The 20,406-nt window shown below is 38.8% G+C and overlaps 2 protein-coding genes and 1 long non-coding RNA gene across 5 annotated transcripts; 2 read left to right on the forward strand and 1 right to left on the reverse strand.

The window, feature by feature from the left end:
- The first annotated feature begins 1,743 nt into the window (after window positions 1–1,743).
- slc2a11a (solute carrier family 2 member 11a) lies at window positions 1,744–9,730 on the forward strand. Of its 2 annotated transcripts, none has more exons than XM_044023764.1 (12): window positions 1,744–1,916; window positions 2,596–2,694; window positions 3,293–3,444; window positions 3,859–3,983; window positions 4,110–4,239; window positions 4,315–4,463; window positions 4,910–5,097; window positions 6,378–6,488; window positions 7,273–7,374; window positions 7,819–7,894; window positions 8,475–8,602; window positions 9,265–9,730. In XM_044023764.1, the coding sequence occupies exons 1-12, from the start codon at window positions 1,893–1,895 to the stop codon at window positions 9,484–9,486; spliced, it is 1,506 nt and encodes a 501-aa protein (XP_043879699.1). In that variant the 5' UTR covers window positions 1,744–1,892; the 3' UTR covers window positions 9,487–9,730. The 2 variants fall into 2 exon arrangements, with proteins under 2 accessions (XP_043879699.1, XP_043879698.1); XM_044023763.1 differs by having other exon boundaries at window positions 1,745–1,916; window positions 3,284–3,444.
- Window positions 9,731–11,355: 1,625 nt separating this feature from the next.
- LOC122768070 (solute carrier family 2, facilitated glucose transporter member 11-like) lies at window positions 11,356–18,409 on the forward strand. Of its 2 annotated transcripts, XM_044023765.1 has the most exons (12): window positions 11,357–11,487; window positions 12,462–12,560; window positions 12,739–12,899; window positions 13,542–13,666; window positions 13,763–13,892; window positions 14,055–14,203; window positions 15,370–15,557; window positions 15,650–15,760; window positions 17,187–17,288; window positions 17,369–17,444; window positions 17,539–17,666; window positions 17,768–18,409. In XM_044023765.1, the coding sequence occupies exons 1-12, from the start codon at window positions 11,467–11,469 to the stop codon at window positions 17,960–17,962; spliced, it is 1,485 nt and encodes a 494-aa protein (XP_043879700.1). In that variant the 5' UTR covers window positions 11,357–11,466; the 3' UTR covers window positions 17,963–18,409. The 2 variants fall into 2 exon arrangements, with proteins under 2 accessions (XP_043879701.1, XP_043879700.1); XM_044023766.1 differs by lacking the exon at window positions 17,768–18,409 and having other exon boundaries at window positions 11,356–11,487; window positions 17,174–17,288; window positions 17,539–17,639.
- On the reverse strand, window positions 12,686–14,481 carry LOC122768092. The gene is made up of 3 exons (XR_006360274.1): window positions 14,460–14,481; window positions 13,992–14,163; window positions 12,686–12,926 (listed from the first exon to the last, which is right to left on the reverse strand). It is a non-coding gene; the product is annotated as an uncharacterized LOC122768092 (long non-coding RNA).
- Window positions 18,410–20,406: the final 1,997 nt, after the last annotated feature.

Genomic DNA, 20,406 nt, shown 5'->3' on the forward strand with positions numbered 1-20,406 from the left:
ATAAAAACAGACCCTGAAGAAAAATAAGTCATACTGATAATCATCAGTTATGTTGTACTGGTGTCAAATAGGATCCTGCCTGTGTCTGTTCATGTTCTTATAAATGATGAAAAACGATTTTATTGGGATTTGTTGATTTACGTATGGAAGATGAACACAAATTACACATCTTTATTCACCTGTACAGATCTACAGTCTTAGCAAGTTCTGGCTGCTCATCATAGGCCTGTAAACTGAACCCCAGACCTTATTATTATTATTATCCAGCCATACACCTTTTACTGCTTTATCCTCCATATGAGGGTTGCGGGGGCGCTGTGCCTATGTACTATTTATTCATTAAATATGATATGTATTTATTTATTCATTTATTTATTCATAGATTTGTAATTTTTCATCCTGGTCCATCTGTTCATTCATCGTTCAAACACTTCCAGAGCACCAGAGGACTAGTTTTGTTGTTGTTGTTGTTGTTAATCTTGTTTCCTTAATCTGTAGCTTTGTCATTTTAAAAAAGAAGGTCATCTATAGTTGAAAATAATCATGAGCTCCCTGACTCTTTGTTTGTTTTCAACAACTATCTACTGTTGAGCTCTTTCCTCCATTGGAGGAAAAAGAGAAAACCTGCAACCACATCACAGCAGCGCCATCTGCTGGACACAAACAGCTGAAGTAAAACAAAGACACATGTCTTGAAAGTTAATGATAATTGGCTAGAAATATACTACTACTACTACAAACAATAATTATAATAACAACAACAATAATAATAATAATAATGATAGTAATACAATAAATTATGTACAGTATCAACAATGCCAAATCGTACATTATTATCTTATAATTTAGTAACGCAGTAGAGAAACTTATTGTTTCAGTTTGTATGGTGCTTATTGTGTGCGTTCTACAACAGTATATATATATATATATACATATATATATATATACACATATGTATATACTGGAGGTCAGTGTTTGTGGTGTGGTGTGTGTCTGAACATGATTTGAAATTCATTATTTTCTTAACTGTAACTGGTGAATATACAGTGACATATTAACTTGAACTAGAGAGTCGCACGTGTCTATCTTCAGTCTTAATCTAAATGAGCAGTGAAATGTTTAACAGTGTGAGGACCAGCTGCTGCTCGTGCTCGGGCAGAGATCACGACTTAAACACAGGGGAGATGGAGATTCTTCGGTGGCAGCTCCTATAAGTCCAGACCCAATCAATTTAAAAAAAAACAAATCTTGTGAATTCTTTCCTATTGTTCTATGATTTCACCATCTCCTTCTTTCTCTCCTCTCTCTCTCTGTCCTCTCACTCCTTCTCTCTTTCTTTCTTTCACTCCAACCAGATGGTGAAAGGACTCAAAGGTGCTGCACATCTCTGCCAGAGATTTCTTCCAGGATTGTGAAACACTGTTCCAAAATGTTCTAAAATAAAGTTGCTTTCACTTTATTTGTCTTTGTCTTGTTTATTCTAATATATACTGTACTATGTACCCGGATCCATTCAAACAATTCAAACAAGAGTTCTGAGAATACCGAGTTAACTACCTGAACAGTGACTTATCACATCCTCGCTCCGCTCACTGACGCATGGATACAGCATGTATTGTTGGTCTTGACGCACAGGTACTTTCTTCTCCTCCTCTTCCTCCTCCTCCTCCTCGGTAAACCATTGCGCTGATATTTGAAGAGCTCGTGCAGGGTCACACATCAACACTTGCGCGTAACAGGCTCGTTGCACAAACTCAGCCAATCACAGGAGACCTAACGGTACTTTACGCACAGCGCAGGCTCGTGCCGGTGCTTGACGGGGGGCAGTTGGATGAGAGCGGTTTGCTGCCGTGCGTTACTTTTCCCCCTTAGTTGACCACCTTTGATTGACAATGTCACACTCTCCTGCACAGAAGGTAATTATGCTCAGACTCTTTTTTGTTTTCCTCTGCAGGTACACATACATGTATCTAGGTACTGTACACAGGATAAAGTGACTAAAGGAGCTGGTCTGGGCTTCAGCTTGACAGAATACACTGGAACTCATTTCAAGATTGTTTTTAAAACTGACGCTGTAATCTGTATTATTTAATGCAAGTCAAGTGTTTCATTTTGTTTTATGACTTAATTTAACGTTGAACACTTGGACACGTTTTTATGTGATAATATGTTTAGTTAAAAATAAGTCATTATTTCACATAACTTACTGGTGGCATCATATTTATACACTGGCTGCATTTGACCTCCAACATCCACAAAGCATTGCAACCATTGGCTGATGAGATATTTGCATTAAAAAGCAGCTACACAGGTGTACCTAATAAACTGGCAGGTGAATGTAATATCTTTGTCGTGTGATATGGTTTTATTTTACACATGACCTTACATTGGTCAAGTACAACAAGACAATATGCTTCATATTAAAAGAAATAATATAAAATATGAGTTCAATACAGATGCAGTTTTGAAATAGATAGTAAACAAAAAAAATCAAGCATATCCTCTATCTGACATGATTTGCAGCACAAAAGCAAAGCACTTAATCTCATGTTGATGTATATAATCTGATTGTGTCTTTTGTGATTGTGTGAACAGGGCAGTTCGCTGAACCTGGTGCTGATGGTTCTCGCCGCAGGCACAGGAGGAACTCTTCAGTACGGCTACAACCTCGCTATTATGAATGCACCTGCAACTGTACGTGTTGAGTCCAGTGCTTCAGATTTCCCACAGTTACTGACAAGGTTGTTTTGGTTAAATACACGTCATTTCTTCCAAAGCGCTTTTGAGGCTCAAAGATACCAGTTCAGGTAGCATTTTTATACTGTGTGCACCCAACAATTCATGGTTTTACTTCAATTGTGTGACATATTTACACAATAAATATAAGCATTGCAACTCACTCACTAGCTGTGTTAATCTTAGTGTACCCAATAACCTCTACACATCAGTGTTATTAAATTGCCTGCACAACCTGTGCAGACCAACATCAGCATTATTACACATTTAGGTCATAATTTGTGTGTGCATATACTGTAGGATTAAATCTGTTCCATTTACTCCAGATAATCTCACACCTTCACAATAAAACACAGAAATGTTATGTGATTATTGAGAATATAGCAGAGGAATCCATTCGTGGTGAAACACAGAAAAATGAATTATGAATGGAATAATGAGGTAATGAGAGTAAGTTTTAACTTGTTGTGTTTACATTTGTGTGTGTGTGTGTGCGTGTGCAATTGGTTAACTAGTTGGTTTGGAAACTGTCTTATCTTACGTTAAGTTTATTCAGACGTTTATCAACGCGACAGTCCTGGAGCGCTGGGACATCCAGTTGCAGGACTACCAAGTGACGCTGGTGTGGACAATCATCGTCTCCATCTTCTCACTGGGGGGATTCGCTGGGGCTCTTATTGCAGGACCTATGACCATACGCTTTGGGAGGTAATAATAGAAGATGCAGAAGTGTACACGTTGATGTTTTAAAATCTGGTTCTGCTACTGTGGACATAAACAACACAAAAACAACAACTGGCTTTTACTAAACAACTACCAACTGTTCCTGATTCAATGACAGAATCTGCACAGACAGTAATTGCACTTTAATCCACTTTGCACATAACGAATATTGCACATTTTTGCACACACACCCATTAAATGGCCTTTTTCTGACACCTAACCTTTAAAGTTGGTTACTGTTGTTTCACCATAACTCACTCAAATAGAAAAATAAAGTTCAGTTTTTGGGAATATTACTTCTCTTTGGATTGACAGATGAGATGAGGGTCCATGATACTGTATTTCATCAATGCTGTCCTCAGAAATCTTAATTGTTAATAATTGTGTTCCCTGTGAAAGGAAGAAATGCCTGCTGCTGAACAACATTTTCCTCATGGCTGGCACGCTCTTAGCCGTGACGAGCAGAGCTGCCAAATCTTTTGAGATGATCATCATCTCACGTGTCCTCGTTGGAATAAATTGTGGTACGTCCATTATGTCAGTGAGATATACTGCTTTTTTTTACTACCCCACACACTGCAGTACACTGAAGAGAACTGCACACGTCCATGGAAAAGCAGAAAAACAATGAATTGATATTGTTTGTTCAGGAATCAGCATGAACGTGCAGCCCATGTACTTTGGAGAAAGTGCACCAAAGCACCTGCGGGGGGCTGCCTCGCTGACGTCGGCTGTTTTCGCCGCTTTTGGTGTCATGTCGGGACAAGTGGTGGGAATCAAGTATGAGAATATTTGAGTAAATAAAAGATGCCATGAGTGATGCTGGTTTATATTTATTATTCCATTTATTTGCAGAGAGGTTTTGGGCAGTGAGCCGTGTTGGCAGTACCTTCTTGCCAGTAACGCCATCCCTGGCCTCATTCAGCTCCTGACCTTGCCGTGGTTTCCAGAAAGTCCCAGATACCTGCTCATTGACAAGGGCGACAAGGAGGCTTGTATTAAAGGTGGGTACTACAGTGTCACTCAGTGGGCTCCCAAGACTGTTTCCTTGCTCTTAATGAATCCAAACCCCTCACCCACTACTACATGTTTTGTAATTTTCCAGTATGTATACATTTGACTCATTTTTAACTTGAGTATTTCAGTTTCATGTCACATTAGCCTTGTACTCTACTACATATCTGAGAGAGATAATGTAGTTTTTAGTCTTATACTGATTAATATCTTACAATAACCTAATGGTTCATCATTAACGTTGTTCTGAGTAACCAAAGCCACTATCACCAGCACCATCCTCTCTCTCTTTCAATGTTTATCTTCATTTTAGAATCATAATAATAAGAGAAAACATCAGTGACGTTCACTGTACTTGAGGTACAGACCTTTTGCTAAACTATGGGGCTAACTATGGGGCTAATCATTTTAAAAAATGACTTTTTCTTTATTGAAGCTCTGCGGTGTCTGCGTGGCTGTGAAGTCCAGAGCAGTGAGCTGAATGAAATTCTGCAGGAACAGGCAGAAACCAAAGGCATGAGGCCAAGAAGACCCTGGGAGCTTTTCAGTGATCGCTCTGTTCGCTGGCAGCTCGTCTCTGTCATGATCATCAGCAGTGCCATGCAGCTCTGTGGCAATGACTCGGTAAGGCACGTCAAATATTTATCATGTCATGGTCCCGCAGTCCAAAGACATGCAGATTTGAGGATGAGGCAAATTGGAACACTCTAAGTTAGCCATAGGTGTGAGTGTGAGAGTGAACGCTACCCTGTGATGGACTGGTGACCTGTCCAGAGTGGACCCCGCCTTTTGTCCTATGTCAGCTGGGATTGGTACCAGATGGACGGATGGATGGATGGATTTTATTTGTATTGCAAAACACAATCTCTCAAGGCACTTAACGCTCTTACAGAGAGAGGAGTGCAAGTGTTGAGCATGAATCTTCTCTGTGGTCTTCTCTTGCCTGGCAGTTCTACCTTCAACAACCTTTTGTCCAATTTCCTAACTGTTCCTCCTGAGCTGTGCCTTGAGTACTGTATGCTCGTTACCTGGCTAGAGTGTGAAAGCAGGTCATTGGGGTCACCTGAGAGACACAGTCTTCTATTGTGTGAGTGCTGGCAGTCCAGCTGTGTTGTGAGTGTTGATCCATTTTTTGGAAGAGAGCTCAGGGCAGCATTGTGGGTGGATGCTAGTTGTCCACCTCTCCTCTGTTGAGTGATGGCATATTTCATCATATTTCTTCCAAACCATCTGTCCTCCATTCGTTGGTGGACCAGCTGAGTCCCGAGTCCCTGTGTTTGTACAGTGGCTGTTTGTAAATTTCATGACCATTTAGCATAAAACTCATTACTTTGATTGTGCCACATTTCTCATACCTAGAGTGTTATGTAACCCGAGCGGATTGGTGTCAGTGATACTGAGCTCCAGTGTCAGGTGTTCTTCTGGACAATGTTTCCATCTGCACTGTCCAACAACAAGTGATTGGAAATTTGAGAGGATCCATCAGCAGTTTGTGTTGTGTCTGGTTTTTCTTTACGTTCATATTAATAATGCACACATGCGATGGAGCACAAGAGCAACATTGACTTTAACATGCGACATAAGGATGCCGATGGTGTCGTTTTTATTATTATTATTATTATTATTATTAGAATAATATTTTTAGTGTATATATTTGTATGTATATATATCTCTTTCACATGGTTTGCTCTCTCTCTCATCAGTCAGGACTGAAGTGCTCGCAGTAAACACAACCTAAGTTTCTTCTTCTAATCACATACTTGCTGGGTTTAGAGAGGGGACAGGGTATTAACACAGTTACCATGTACAAAATGCTCAATCAGCTTAACTGCAGCTCTCTCTCTCTCTCTCTCTCTCTCTCTCTCATGTTCTTTCATGTTCTTTTGTTTTTTCTTTTTCCCCAGATTTATTTCTATGCGTCGTACGTGTTTAAAGAAGCCGGGATAGCCGATGATAAAATCCAGTATGTCACCATCGGCACCGGCTCGTGTGAATTAACGGCGTGTATAATGTGTGTAAGTATCCGTCGTCACTGAACACAGATTATACTGTACATGTCTTAATCTCTGTTAGGAACACGTGGCATGTCACTATGAGGTAACACTTTTTCATGTGTTGTTTCTAAACTGTAGATAGAAACAGTGACTTTATTTTATTATGGTTATTTCAGAGAAACAGTTCCACTTTCTGGGGGGAAATGTGCACAATCACTTTCTTTCATGTCTGTGCTTTAGATATAAAGCTTAGCTTAGCATTATGACAACGTTCAAAGTCTGCCTGTACTGTGAGGAGTGAGTATCACATATAACATCAGCCACTGCGTGAGAATTAGTGACATCTTATGGTGAGATTGCACACTGCAACCAACACAGGACTCCTCTGCTCAGGGATCAGGGAATTACAATGACATTTTTCATATCAGAAACGACGTTAACACTCCTTCTCACCTTCAATACTCTGTTCTTTTCTTGGTTTATGAAAATGTCTTTGTGTATAGTAAGTTTCTGCATCCAAACGCTGCTGTAGAAACATGGATGGGGCCTCTATGAAGCAAGGCACTGACCTAAAGCAAATAGGAAAGGCTACAAACATGACATTATTATTATTGTTTTAAAGCACCTTCATACAATAATCCCTCCTAAATGTTTAATGACCTTTAGTTGATTAACAGTACGTTTCTAATGTGTCCCTTTCTGCACTGCATCCCATGTATTTTAATATGAAGTCTCAGTGATAATAAAAATAGTAATAATAATAATAATAATAATAAAAATGGTATGTATTTTTGATGTTTTTCAGAGTCTGCTGGTTGAACACAAAGGTCGCAGGTTCATGTTGATGGGAGGGTTCATCCTCATGACGGTCTGGGCCGTTGTTTTCACAGTCGCACTTTCTTTTCAGGTGATATAACACACACACACACACACACACACACACACAAATGCACAACACTCTTACCTTCCCTGTTCATAAAGTAATTTATGAACAGGGAATTATTATTTCATTTATTCTTCTGTACAGCACTTTGGTTCACTGTGGTTGTTTTAAAGTGCTTTACAAATTGGATTGGACAAAAAAGCTCACAGGTACAAAGAGAGAAGAAGAAAGTTTTCAGTGTGTCAGTCTGTCCACTAGGAGGCCTCATGAGTCAACATTCAGGCATTATTTAACATTTGGGGAAATGCTTCAAATGCTTCAGTTGCTAAAAGGATTTCCATAATGTAAAGAGATAAACTAATTAGAAGACTTGTTAGTAATATATGATCAATAAATGAAAATCAGACTGTCCTCTTTGTGAGTTTCTTACTGTGTGGATATTTGTCTTTCCTGCCAACATGAAACCAGAACTCCATATCCTGGATGTCGTACCTGAGCATGACCTGCATCTTCACCTACATTCTCAGCTTTGGCATGGGACCAGGTCGGTTTAACTTGTTTGGAAACAAAAGAAGTTCACACTGATTCACGAAAGATTGACATATTTGCACCGGGTGTGGGCTTCAAGTTCTGCTGCTTTACACATACAGAGGCTATAAGAATGTGCAACGTAGAGTGTCTTAATCCTTTTTTTCAGCACAACCTAGGCATGTTTTTTTTCGGATGGAAAAAGAGTAATTTTCACCAATTATATAAACACAAAAAGCACTCAAAATGTTTAAAATTGGATTGAATTTGTGAAATTTGGAAATACGTCACAGTTCAAACTTCACTTGGCTCGTTTTAATGAACAAAAAAGCAAAGAAAACGCTCTATTTTTGTGACTTCTGCACAATTATTGCTACTACTAAAAAATGTGATATAAAAAATAATCATAACTTTGACTCAACACATAAGAAGCCTGAATATGTGACCTATAAACACACACCCCCATGCCCATATAAGGAGTTGTGTGTTATTCTCACGGCAGATTGCCATGGGTGCACCTGTGAGCACTAAAGGGTTAAAGTTGTTGTTAAATAATGACATATTTTCATACGTTTCCTTTTTTCTTTTTTCCACAGCTGGAGTGACGGGCATTCTGCCCACAGAGATCTTCAATCAGGCCGCTCGGCCGGCTGCCTACATGATTGCCGGCTCCATGATGTGGATCAACCTCTTCATCACCGGAATGGTTTTCCCATTCCTCGTGGTCAGTGTGTATTAACCTGTCCTCCCACGCACACACACAAACACACACACACTCACTGTCCACCCATCTGTCCACTTGTCAACAAACAGTTATTCATTTTCGTATCTCAACAGATTATGCAAAGGGCCCATAATAATGTAGTGGATTATATTTAACAAGGGCCTACATCATTCATGCATAATGAACACAATAAAGAGGCTCTTTTTTTTTCTTTTTTTTTACCGCAGTGAGCCGTGAAAAGATTAGGTAACACAAGTCCCCCGCATTAATTGAAAGGCATTATCACAAGTGTGAGACAAAACAGAAAGAGTGGATGAATATTTACTTTATAATATGCAAATGACCACTTTTGATTGCTAGGTATTTTCATTTGAAGGTATTGCACTGATGGTAACCTATAGTAAGTCCCATTAGCACGATATTACCTGGAATTAAATAATAATATTTTCTATAATCATTTTTCCAATTAATCAGGATAAGACTGAGGTCAAACATGCAGTATATGCGACAAAAAAGACTTGTGATGTTCCTCAGTCCCTCAGGATGCTCACCACCTCATCTTTGGCATTCAATGCTCATTTCCAATGATAAATCAATGACTGCGATCACTTAAATCATGTCTCACATCAGTCTGACAGCTTTTCTCTGCATCTCCTTTCCAGAGCGAGCTGAAGCAGTACTGTTTTGTGCCTTTCGCAGTGGTCTGCCTGCTATCTACGCTCTACGTCGGCCTGTTTCTGCCCGAGACCAAGGGGAAGTCTCTGTCGGTCATCACAAGTGAATTCCACAAGCTCAACTTCAAAGGCCAGGACCAAAAGTGTCCAGACTCTCAGACTGAAGCTCAGTATCAGCTGGGTGAAGTTAGTCTTTCCACGGCCTTCTAGAGATCATGTGTCTTCTCCTGACCCTGACCCTGACCCTGACCCTGGAAGAAGTCATCGTCAGTCAGGATTATGTCACTGGATTATTCACTTTCATATCACTGAGAGCAACATGACTACATCCACAGGCAACATTGTCGCTGCCTTATTATGAAAATGGAACTATGAGGTGGAGCTTTAATGCTTTCAATATCAACTGAAATCATTGATCCACTGTGTGTACATGAATAAAATTATTTTTGTTGAACTTGAAGATTATTCATTTATGTTTTAATAAAGTAAATGTGATCGAATAAAAATGGCTTCTATTTACACAGTTACACAGGCAGATTATTTATCGGAGACAAAATAAAGCAGTTAGATAACATCACATTTTTACTTTTTCAGAGTGTCAAAACACAGACTGTATTTTTAGGGTGTTTTTTTCTCTCTGCTAATTTTGTGGACATCAGTGATTACATAATTGTCTTTATTGGTAACCTTTTAACTTGTGATTACACCCCACACAGTTTTGCTTTAATACCAATACAAAATTCATCACATAAAAAAAGGAATAGCTTTGTTCATTTACTTCAGTCAGGAGCATGGGATATAAAAAAAAAACATCCAGAAATACGATAAAAACAACCTAAAATACTAGGAATTAATCATTCATTAAGGAATTGTGATATTTTTTTATGCACAATACAATAATAAAAATACTTAAAAATCTAAATGTATATGTGCAAATTCATCAGGATAAGGGTTATGTAATTTGTGAAGTATTTATGAGGAAGAGGAGGATGATAAGTGAGCAAATTATCCCTTTGGGAAAAAATCTGCCTCCTGTGAAAAGTCTGTATAGCTGACTTTGCTCAGCCTATTTACACCACTGTATTTCAACATTGGTGATAATGGTGTCAAGATTCAGGGTTGATTTAATCCGTCTATAATCTCATGGTCTGGTGATGTGAACATCAGGGACAAAAACCACCTGCACCATATTGTTTGACTGACAGAGTGATAGCCACAGACCTTGCGATGTATGATCAGTAAGTACCAAGTCTATATTGTATCGACACTATCACTCCACCAGCTACATATTCCACGTGTACGTACATGGATATGGAAACATATCATAACCTAAGTGTCTATATTAGACTGCACTGACAGCCCCCTTTTTTTAGATCATGTTTTCATCCTCTAAACATGTGGTTCTCAAACTTTTTCATACCAAGCACCACCTGAGAAAATACTCAGCTCTCTCAATTTACAGTGAGTGAGCTCACATAACATACTCTCTGTCTCTGTATTGTTCTGCCTGTAGTTGAAATAATACCATCTAATATGTATTGAATGTAAACTGTGGCTGAAGCCCAGTATGCTGCTGTTCTTCAATTCATGCAAGTTATGGTGTAACTTCAGCACTAGTCTGTTTTTTCTCGCCTTGGTCTTGGTCTTGACTTGGTCTGTCTTGGTCTTGGTCTTGTCTTGGTCTCAATACCCTCTGGTCTTGGTACTGTCTTGAGCTCGGTTTTCTGGATTTTCTGTCCTAGTTCCTCCCTGGCCATAAATAATTGATCATAAAACCGAGGCTTTGGGCCATAGAAAATCTCACAGAGGGCCGTGATTGGCCTGCGGGCCAGACTTTGGACATGCATCTTAAAGGGTAACTCTGCCTAATGTCTGATTTAGGTAATCTTCACACCTAATTGTCAGCTCGACATGTCTTTAAATTGTTCCTCCCCCTCACAGAATTAAACAATGTATAACCAGTGGAGAGATGTGGTGTGCGACAACCACAGGAATTAACCAGACTGACCAGGTTTAATCTAGTGCAGCGTGAAGTCATCCTTGTCGCCCACGTCAAAACATGACGATCTTGGTCTGTACGACATGAATGGACAACTAAAGTCTATTGATGTGTAACCTCGGGGGGGAAGCTTCAAATATGCTGCTCCTCGGCTCCGTACAGTCAACATCTGGAGAGCCAGTACCAAAAAAATGGAGGGAGCATCGAAAAAGGTAAGATACTGATGTTATGTTACAGGGATGGTGGTGGAGAAAATACCCACTCAGCTGTATTTTTAAATATTTGATTACAGATTACCAATTTGTTCGCAGTACAGTATTTGTGATGGTGTTCAAAAGGTGCAAGAAATAGATATTTAGAAATGTAAGGCCTGTTTGTAGCTAATTTATAAATATACAGATGTTTAAAATGTATAACATTTCAGTTTTAAAATCTTTAATATATATTCTCTAATCAAAAGTCAGTGACAATATAAAACACTTAAGTTACTAGTATTAAAAATGTGGAGGAAAGCTATAAAATAACAAATAACTGAAAAACTATACTTAGTTACAGTATTACATGTAAAAAAAAAAAAATTGAAAGAAAGAAAAAAATAAATAAACAGCATGAATTCTGAGATTATAGTCCAGAATTCTGATATTAAAGAAAAAAAATCAGAATTCTGAGATTACAGTCGGAAATTCTGAGATTAAAGAAAAAGTCAGAATTCTGAGATTAAAGAAAAAAAAATCAAAATTCTGAGATTATACTCGGAATTCTGAGATTAAAGAAAAAGTTGAATTCTGAGATTAAAGAAAGTCAGAAATTTGATTTTATTCTCAGAATGTTGCTATTTTTGTTTTTTTTTTCTTACTGTGGCCCTAATACTCTAATTCTAATCAACAATAAAAAAAAGGAAATGTGAACAATTTCTAACAATATTTTAGCCTCAAAAATAAATATTTAAACAAAATGTTAATTAATTAATTATAGTCTGAGTTATGAACAAGTGATATTGTTTTGTTTGTTTGAATCTATGACAGAGTGAAGCTGTTACGGTCAAATAAAACCTTGGTAATAGAGCAGAATGGTTGAGTGCACAGTGTGATGACGCACCGAGCATCGTTGATGTCACCGTCAGTAAATGATTGTTTTTAGAATGTCTGTTTAACTTAACAGTCATTTGTGCGATGTATGGTTTCAGCTGCAATATTGGAGGCTGTATGTGCTGTCGCTGGTGCTGGGAATCGGTGGATCATTTCAATATGGGATTCAAGTGTCCGTCATTGCTTCTCCGGAAGAGGTAAGATGCAAAGTACAGAAAAAAATTCACAATTATTTCAAAATGAAACAGACTAAAAAGCTGCTGCCCCAGTTAAATAATAGTTTTTCATCAAATTTGGCCAATAACTTGGATTGGATGTATTATTTTTACAGATGCAAAATAAGCCCACAACAGTGATCATTATGCCTTATCTCAGCATGTTCACAGTTTTGTGAACTACACATGGATGTTGAGGTACCAAGTTCCCGTGGAGGAATCAGCCAACAAGCTCATCTGGTCCTTCATCGTGGCCGTGTTAAGTCTTGGAGCCTGGACCGGAGCCATTCACAGCGGCAGCCTTCCCGTCACTTACGGCCGGTGAGGAACACAACCGCTCTCTTTGGTCTGAAGAACAAAAAATGGTTATTTTTACTGTTCAATTATTCTGTAGCTCACACCCACACTCAAAAAAAATAAGTCTTTGAAAGGACTTTAAAGGATTTCCACACAATTGTGTGGCTTTATTTGAACTTACTTTACTTGGGTTAACTTAGGTTATTAGGGCTAGCACAATTTATTCATATGGGTTAAGTCGGGCTTGGGTAAACTAAGTTTACACTAGTAAATGAAGTTGATCAAACACAGGTATATCAAGTTGGCCCAACAGAATTACTTAATGCTGAGAGAAAGCCATTTCATCACATTTGATTTAAGTTAATTCAAAGAATAACTATTGAGTATAAACATTAAGAAACAGACGTGAAAACATACTAACGAGAGAAATCGCAATTCAGTTGTTTTCCCAAAAGATGCAATGGTGCAAAACATAAATTTAAAAAAGTAGTTCAGAGAAAGAAAATACAGAAAGGTCACAGTAATATCCACTTATACTGTCAATCAATGATTTGAACATAAACATTAAATCGATACAGATACATTACAGGTTGACTTTAAATGTTCTACGTTCTATATGTTGCAATAAAAATGAATTTTCTCATGGATCACATTTGAATTTTTCAGGAAAAAAGCTCTGATGTTCAACAACGTCGTGGCGATGGTCGCAGCTGTGCTCATGCTCTTCAGCCGCATGGCCAAATCCTTCGAGATGATCTTGCTGGGCAGATTTCTCTATGGATATAATGTTGGTATGTGCAAATCATGACTGTGTGTGTGTGTGTGTGTGAATGTGTGTGTTTCATTCATTTTTGTTTTGTTGGTTTGTGTTGTCTGTTTTTCCGCAGGTCTTGGCCTGAGTGTTCACCTCATGTATCTCGGGGAGAGTTCGCCAAAGAAGCTGAGAGGTTTCCTGACCCTCACCGGCTCCATCTTCATCGGTTTTGGCAAAGTTATGGGTCAAATAATTGGCATCAAGTAGGAAAATAATGCTCACGCTCTTATATAATGAATTCTAATATAGAGTGAATAAATAACATAAACATAACACAAAGAATTGCAGAAAAATGACTGTACTCTAGGTGTCGATTCTTGGATTTGCTGCCTCTTTCTCTTCCCGACTCATCGCTCTCTCTTCAGGGAGATGATGGGAACAGAAGACATGTGGCCTTATCTCTTGGCTGTTAGTGGCATTCCTGCCATCCTGCAGTTTGTGATGCTGCCGTTCTTCCCCGAGGCTCCGCGATACCTTTACATTGACAAAGGAGACACTGAAGGATGCAGAAGAGGTGAGCTGAGAAGGATGCAGAAGAGGTCCTCCTTCTGATTTCTACTCTGACACTTTGACAAATCAACACTGGACCAGGTAGATTTGAGTTAACTTTTGCCTTCAGTAAATGAAATTATCGTGTAAAAAGGTTGAAGGTAGGCTTGGAGATCCTGGAGATACTGTTTTAAGTTTCTCCAGGCTTGATCCTGGAGATACTGTTTTAAGCAGGCTACATTCTGAATTCAAAAGTCCAAGTTTCCTTTCTTCAGACTTACCTCCGAAGCCACGCCTCCAGAGCACAGGAACACGCTACGAAACACAGATTCACAGTTTTTTGGATACCAATGATCCATTTAATGGTAGCCTCTAGCACAGTGGTTCTCAATCCTGGTCCTCTAGTCCCACCGCCCTGCATGTTTTAGACATTTCCCTTACTCCAACACACCTGATTCAAATAAATAGCCTCGTTACCAGGCTTTTGCAGAGCTTGTTGATGAGCTATTTGAATCGGGTGTGTTGGAGCAGGTAACCATCTAAAACATGCAGGGCATGAGTGTTGTCAAGTACAAATACTCTAAAAAGTTCACAAAGACATAAAGTTAAACTACCAGTCCAGTTGAACCAGAGCCACCATGTCGTCACTTTGTAAAAATAATACAGGAAATGATCTCCCACCGTTCCTTTAACTATGTGATTAGTTTGATGATCTGAAACAATAAACAAAACAAACATGTACAAACATACAGCAAATTCAAATATGTGTTTGTATTGTAGAGCAGAAAGTTTAAATTACATCCAGTTGGACAGCAACACCTCACAATCTGTGAAAAGCCAAGGAAAAGAGGAGCATTTAAGACGAGATTTAAAAACAAAGGTAAATGTAGAGTGGTAATCTGTTGTTCCGTAGTTTGGGGGGGCTCAATCCCATTTAATCCTAATAAAGACCTGAGAGTCCTGACATTAAGAATGCTGATTCAGGGGAATCAGACGGGGTTTTAAACTCAGACTGGAACAACTCACTGGTCTGAAAAGGCCTTTAATTGGATGACAACACTTTTACAGCATTATAGAAAGAAATGGGAGCTGGAAATAGAGAGAACTGAGGGGTCCAGACCCGGTTTGTCAGGCTGCTATTAACAACAGGAGGGATAGATGGTGCTGTGATAGAACATTGTGTTGTGATAGCTTTAGAGTGGCTGTGGCAGGAGGACGACCTGAAGCTGGAGCTGGACGACATGCAGAAAGAGAGAGACAGCTCACAGGGGGAGAAGGCCAAGACTGTGAAGGACGTGTTGAGCTCTCGCTGTGTGAGGTGGCAGCTGCTGACTCTGACCGTCCCCTGTGCTGGGATTCAGTTCTGCGGCATCAATGCAGTATGTTCATGTCATCGAACCTTCATAAGACACAGCATGAACCTCGTGAATCGTTTAAATGGCTCCTCGTCTTCCCCTACTTACTGTTTCAGCTCTACTTCTACGCCTTTGACATCTTCCGTGAGTCAGGAGTGCCCAAGGACCAGGGACATTACTTGGCCGTAGGTCTTGGAGCGACGGAGCTCATTGCTGTCACTCTGTGTGTAAGTGGAATGAGACGTTTTTACCAGATTCAAACACTTTCTTATCATAGTGTAGTACAGTGGTTCTCTCTCTCTTTTTTTGTTGGGCCCCCCTTTGGAGGAAGAAATTTCCCGGGGGCCCCGCGACTCTCACGAAATTGTAACATTTATTGACTCAATATTAGAAGAATCGTTTCACTTTTATTTCAATAATCTGTTGTGCAAATAACATTTTTGCTTTAGTAATACAAATAACTTCAATATTGCTTTGGGAGAAAGCAATTTTCAAATAAAAATATGAAATGTGCAATTATAACTATAATAGTGTAATTTTTAAACAATAAATACATTTGGATAACAAAGAACACTTTACCAATATCACAAATTTGGTGTGTAAATAACATTTTTTTGTTTTAGCTGCTGTCCCCTGGCAATGTTTGAAAAAAGCTGGTGTAGTACAACAAAACTGACCTTTGTGAGAAGCCCAGAGGTTCATTTCAACTTCCAGTCACCAGCAAAGAACATCACTCGATCCCTGTGAACTTCTGACTGTGTACTGTCTCACTCTACGGGTGCTATGAAGCCGTCGAGCCTCCTTCAGTTGTGATGTAAAAGAAAAGAGAGAGAGAGTCCCACAGGCGTGTGGAGGTGATAGGTCAATAAAATCATCAATAAAAATATGTTGTTCAGAAGCGTAGATCATAAACGCATAAATAAATACGAGTCAAATCTTGGAGAGCATACAGCATAGGTCACCTCCTACAAGGTCAAACCCACTTAAAAACTTTAAACTGTAATACATGTACATGTAACTATCTACATGTACTTCTCTATTTGATATGTATGATATAAGTGCAGTGTCTACATGTGTCCTTGAGAGAAACTCAGGCAGCTATAACAGGTTTAAATCTACTTTCTCTGTGTAGAAATAAAAAAAAACCAGACATACTATTTTCAAAGTAAATGTATTAGATATTTACTTGCTACTAAATTATTGTGTGTGTATATTTACAGTCATTTTTTTGTGTCTTAGATACTGAACTTTCACGGTTTAATAGAAGCAACTCCTGTAAACAGACTGTAACTTTCACAGTTATGCCGTGTATTGCTGTGATTTAGCAGCAGTCGCTGATATAAATACTGCATTTTACTGTCACTTTACAATATTTGAATACTGCGAAAAATACAGTACTTTACTGTTTCTTCATCAGTATAAATACTCTATGTAAAAATCACATTAGAGCATCCTGTTATAGCCACAATTATGCAATTAAACACAAACATACGGTATTATATAGTATTGTTGATGATCAATCATGGATAAAGCCTATGAAATGATAATGTTGAAAATGTACTTTATCGTTTTATAGCTCATTTACGGCGACATATTTGCAGGAATTGTTTAGATGTCACTACATACAGATGTGTTCACAGTCTTTCCTCATAGTCTTTCCTCATAGATCGTGCTGGAAGAAAGAAGTTAATGGGTTATGGATATTTACTGATGGGCATCACGATGTCTCTGCTGACTGTGATGCTCTCCATCAAGGTAACCTCAGCACCTCTCCTCCCTCTGTGTTGTGGAAGTTTTTATCATTAATACCTTTTCTCTCTGTGTGTCTCTGTCAGGACCTGAGCCCGTGGATCCCGTACGTGAACATCGCCCTCATCTTCTGTGTCATCCTCATTTATGGACTCGGACCCTGTGGGTTTTCTGTGGTTGAGTAAAAGAAGTAAACATAAAGTATAAGTCACCTCGCCTTTAAAATAAAAACAAACAAACCGTTATCTCCTTCTAGCTGGAGTGTCTATGGCTCTTCCTGCTGATCTCTTCCTACAAGCCTGGCGTCCCTCTGCTTATGTGATCAGTGGAACAGTCAACTGGCTCAGCATGTTTGTCGTGGGAATGTTATTCGGCTACATAGTGGTGAGATATGGGCTGTGTGTCATAATATTATTTACAACATCTCACTCTTGTATTATATAAACAGCATAACATATGTTTTAATGCTATTTTTTCTCATGCAGGATGGACTCGGCCAGTTCTGCTTTCTGATTTTCGTGGCTTACTCCATTTTCAGCGCAGGATTCATGATTTATTTTGTCCCAGAGACGAAAGGAAAGACGATGGTTGGGATTATGGAAGAGTTTAACAAACTGAATTACAAGAACAGCATAAGTGACGTCGAAACAGATGACATTCCTCTTGCCACGAAACTTTAATTTCTTTTATTTGCTCATCTTTATAATCATTTCTATTGTTTCTCCCCCTTACTGACATGTAATCGAAAAATATCCACTGACACAGCAACGTTAAACCTTTAGTGAATGCAAGTATGAGCAGTATTATATGCATACAAGTTTTGTTTACAAAAAAGACGATACACAGTGCTTAACAAAGGTTTAGAAAAACTTTTTTAAAACTAAAAATATATTTATTTGGCAAATAACAAACTGAATTCACCTTTTTTATACCCAAATTTAAGTCACCTCACAGGGTTTCTTCTCTGACATTAATCAAACATAACTTTAAACTCACTCAAACTACATTTTCTGTTCAGGAATGCAAGTAAATAACATAACATAATAATAATTTCACATCTTAATCAATAAGAAATAATAACGTGCTCTACTCTTATTTTTAAAAGTGAGCTTCTACATACTGGTGTATTAAACGTTATAAAATAAAAAATGATTTTGATAATTACCAATGCTTTTAATTTAGGGCAGCTGTGGCTCTGGGTGGTGGTTTATTTAACATTTTTTAAGCACTGTAGATATTAGAAAAATGTGGGCTTTATGAATACCAAAACACACACACACACATATACAAACCTGACACATATGATACATCATATACATCAAAACGGTTTATGTACTGGTATTAATTCTGTAAACACTGGATAATTGGCAGCATGAACTGCCAAATAAGAAATAAGTGTGTATCCAGTACGTGACACACATGTGCTTGAACTCTCATCTGAATTAACCCACATACTCACTGGCCACTTTATTAGGTACACAGGACACCCAGGGGACATCAACGAGGCATTTTCACTGGATATTTTTCTTTCCCTGACTATTCTCTGTAAATTCTAGAAATCTAGACGAGTCTGAAATGTCACCTTTCTCCGCAATGCTGAAAGATGCAATGCATTAAGCAATGCATTAAGTCTACATGTCTTAATGCATTGTGTTGTTGCCATGCGATTGGCTGATTAGATATTTGTGATTACAGTTAAACAGGTGTACCTAATAAAGTGGCCAGTGAGTGCAGTCCAGACTGCTAATTCCTGTGACTCTGACTTTCTGAGATTGAGATCTCAACATCCATCAATCCATTATCTATAACGCTTAGCTTTTAAGGTGGCCTACAGTTTAAGCCTGGCCGACATTTCTGCTCTAATGGGTTGTTAAAAGTACAAATAGTTGAGATGAGTTTGTTCCCGTCATCGGAATGTCTTGGATTAAACGCTAAACTACAACACCGTGATTCTCAGTCCTGGTCCTGCATGTTTCAGATGTTTCCCTTACTCCATCACATCCATCAACAAGCTCTGCAAAAGCCTGGTAGCGAGCAGTTTATTTGAATCACGTCTCAAACACGCAGAGCAGTGGGAGCAGGTTTGAGAACCGCTGATCCATTACGTGGATCATTGGTGAAAGTGTGAAAGGACATAAAGCACATCCATCCATTTTCTACCACTTTATCCTTCACATGAGGGTCACAGTGGGGTGCTGTGCCAATCTCAGCTGACAGAGGGCGATAGGCGGGGTCACACCCTGTACAGATGACTGGCACTGCAGGTGTCCACTGAAGTGTGTTTGATTTGACACACACACACACACACACACACTCACTCATCAAGCTGACAGCAGCGCAAAAAATTGGCAAATAATAATTTAGCTGGGGTATGTTTCATTATAGAAACCTTTGGCGAAAGGGACTGAGAGCTACAGGGAGCTCACAAGCTACTCGTTGGAGACCCCTGATCTCTCTCACAGTCAATTTAGAGTGTCCAATTTACCTAATCCCCAAATCTGCATGTTTTTGGACTGTGGGAGGAAACCAGAGAACCCGCAGAACATGCAAATTCGGGTCTTCTTGCTGCAAAGACAAGAGTGTTAAGCACTAGAACAATATTTCAAATTCAACCTGCAAAAAAGATTCCAGGCCAAATGTAAGGAGCTTTTTCCAATTGCGATTTATTCGACGCCCACATCTCTGTACCAACAAGAGAGAGATGAGAGCCGATCACAGAGTACAAAAACAAATACCTATAGAAAAGTATGCTTGAATTGAAATGTCCAAAGACACAATGTAGCTCACACCTCTTAAGAGCAACCTTGAGTACGATGATAAAATACCAAGTTAACGTTATTGTACAGTTGTTGTGTGTTTTTATACAAAAGTGTCAATGCAAGTCGCTCTGTACAATTCTCAACCTTTAGAAAAGAGGATTCTTTTTTAATCCACTGCTGTGCACAATCAGTATTTGGAAGGCACTTTGCAACAGACCAAAAGCAGAAAGCAAAAACCATGTAGATCTAAATATTCAATTTAACAAAAAAAAGGTCTTTTACTCAAGTACCAACTTAAGTGAAACAAATCAAGCATCCCTGTGACAAAACACACGCTCCTTTCTTAAAACGGCATCTTCTTCCAT

This window comes from Solea senegalensis, linkage group LG4, assembly GCF_019176455.1.
Source record: "Solea senegalensis isolate Sse05_10M linkage group LG4, IFAPA_SoseM_1, whole genome shotgun sequence".
In the NCBI taxonomy this organism is placed as follows: domain Eukaryota; kingdom Metazoa; phylum Chordata; class Actinopteri; order Pleuronectiformes; family Soleidae; genus Solea; species Solea senegalensis.

Excerpts from the sequence above, each read along its gene's own strand:
- slc2a11a (XM_044023763.1), top strand. The coding sequence starts at position 1,893 with ATGTCACACTCTCCTGCACAGAAG. Across the intron at positions 6,489-7,272 it reads TAACGGCGTGTATAATGTGT|AGTCTGCTGGTTGAACACAA; the intron begins GTAAGTATCCGT and ends GATGTTTTTCAG. Across the intron at positions 7,895-8,474 it reads CAGCTTTGGCATGGGACCAG|CTGGAGTGACGGGCATTCTG; the intron begins GTCGGTTTAACT and ends TTTTTTCCACAG.
- LOC122768070 (XM_044023765.1), top strand. The coding sequence starts at position 11,467 with ATGGAGGGAGCATCGAAAAAG. Across the intron at positions 13,893-14,054 it reads GGTCAAATAATTGGCATCAA|GGAGATGATGGGAACAGAAG; the intron begins GTAGGAAAATAA and ends CTCTCTCTTCAG. Across the intron at positions 17,289-17,368 it reads CTGTGATGCTCTCCATCAAG|GACCTGAGCCCGTGGATCCC; the intron begins GTAACCTCAGCA and ends TGTCTCTGTCAG.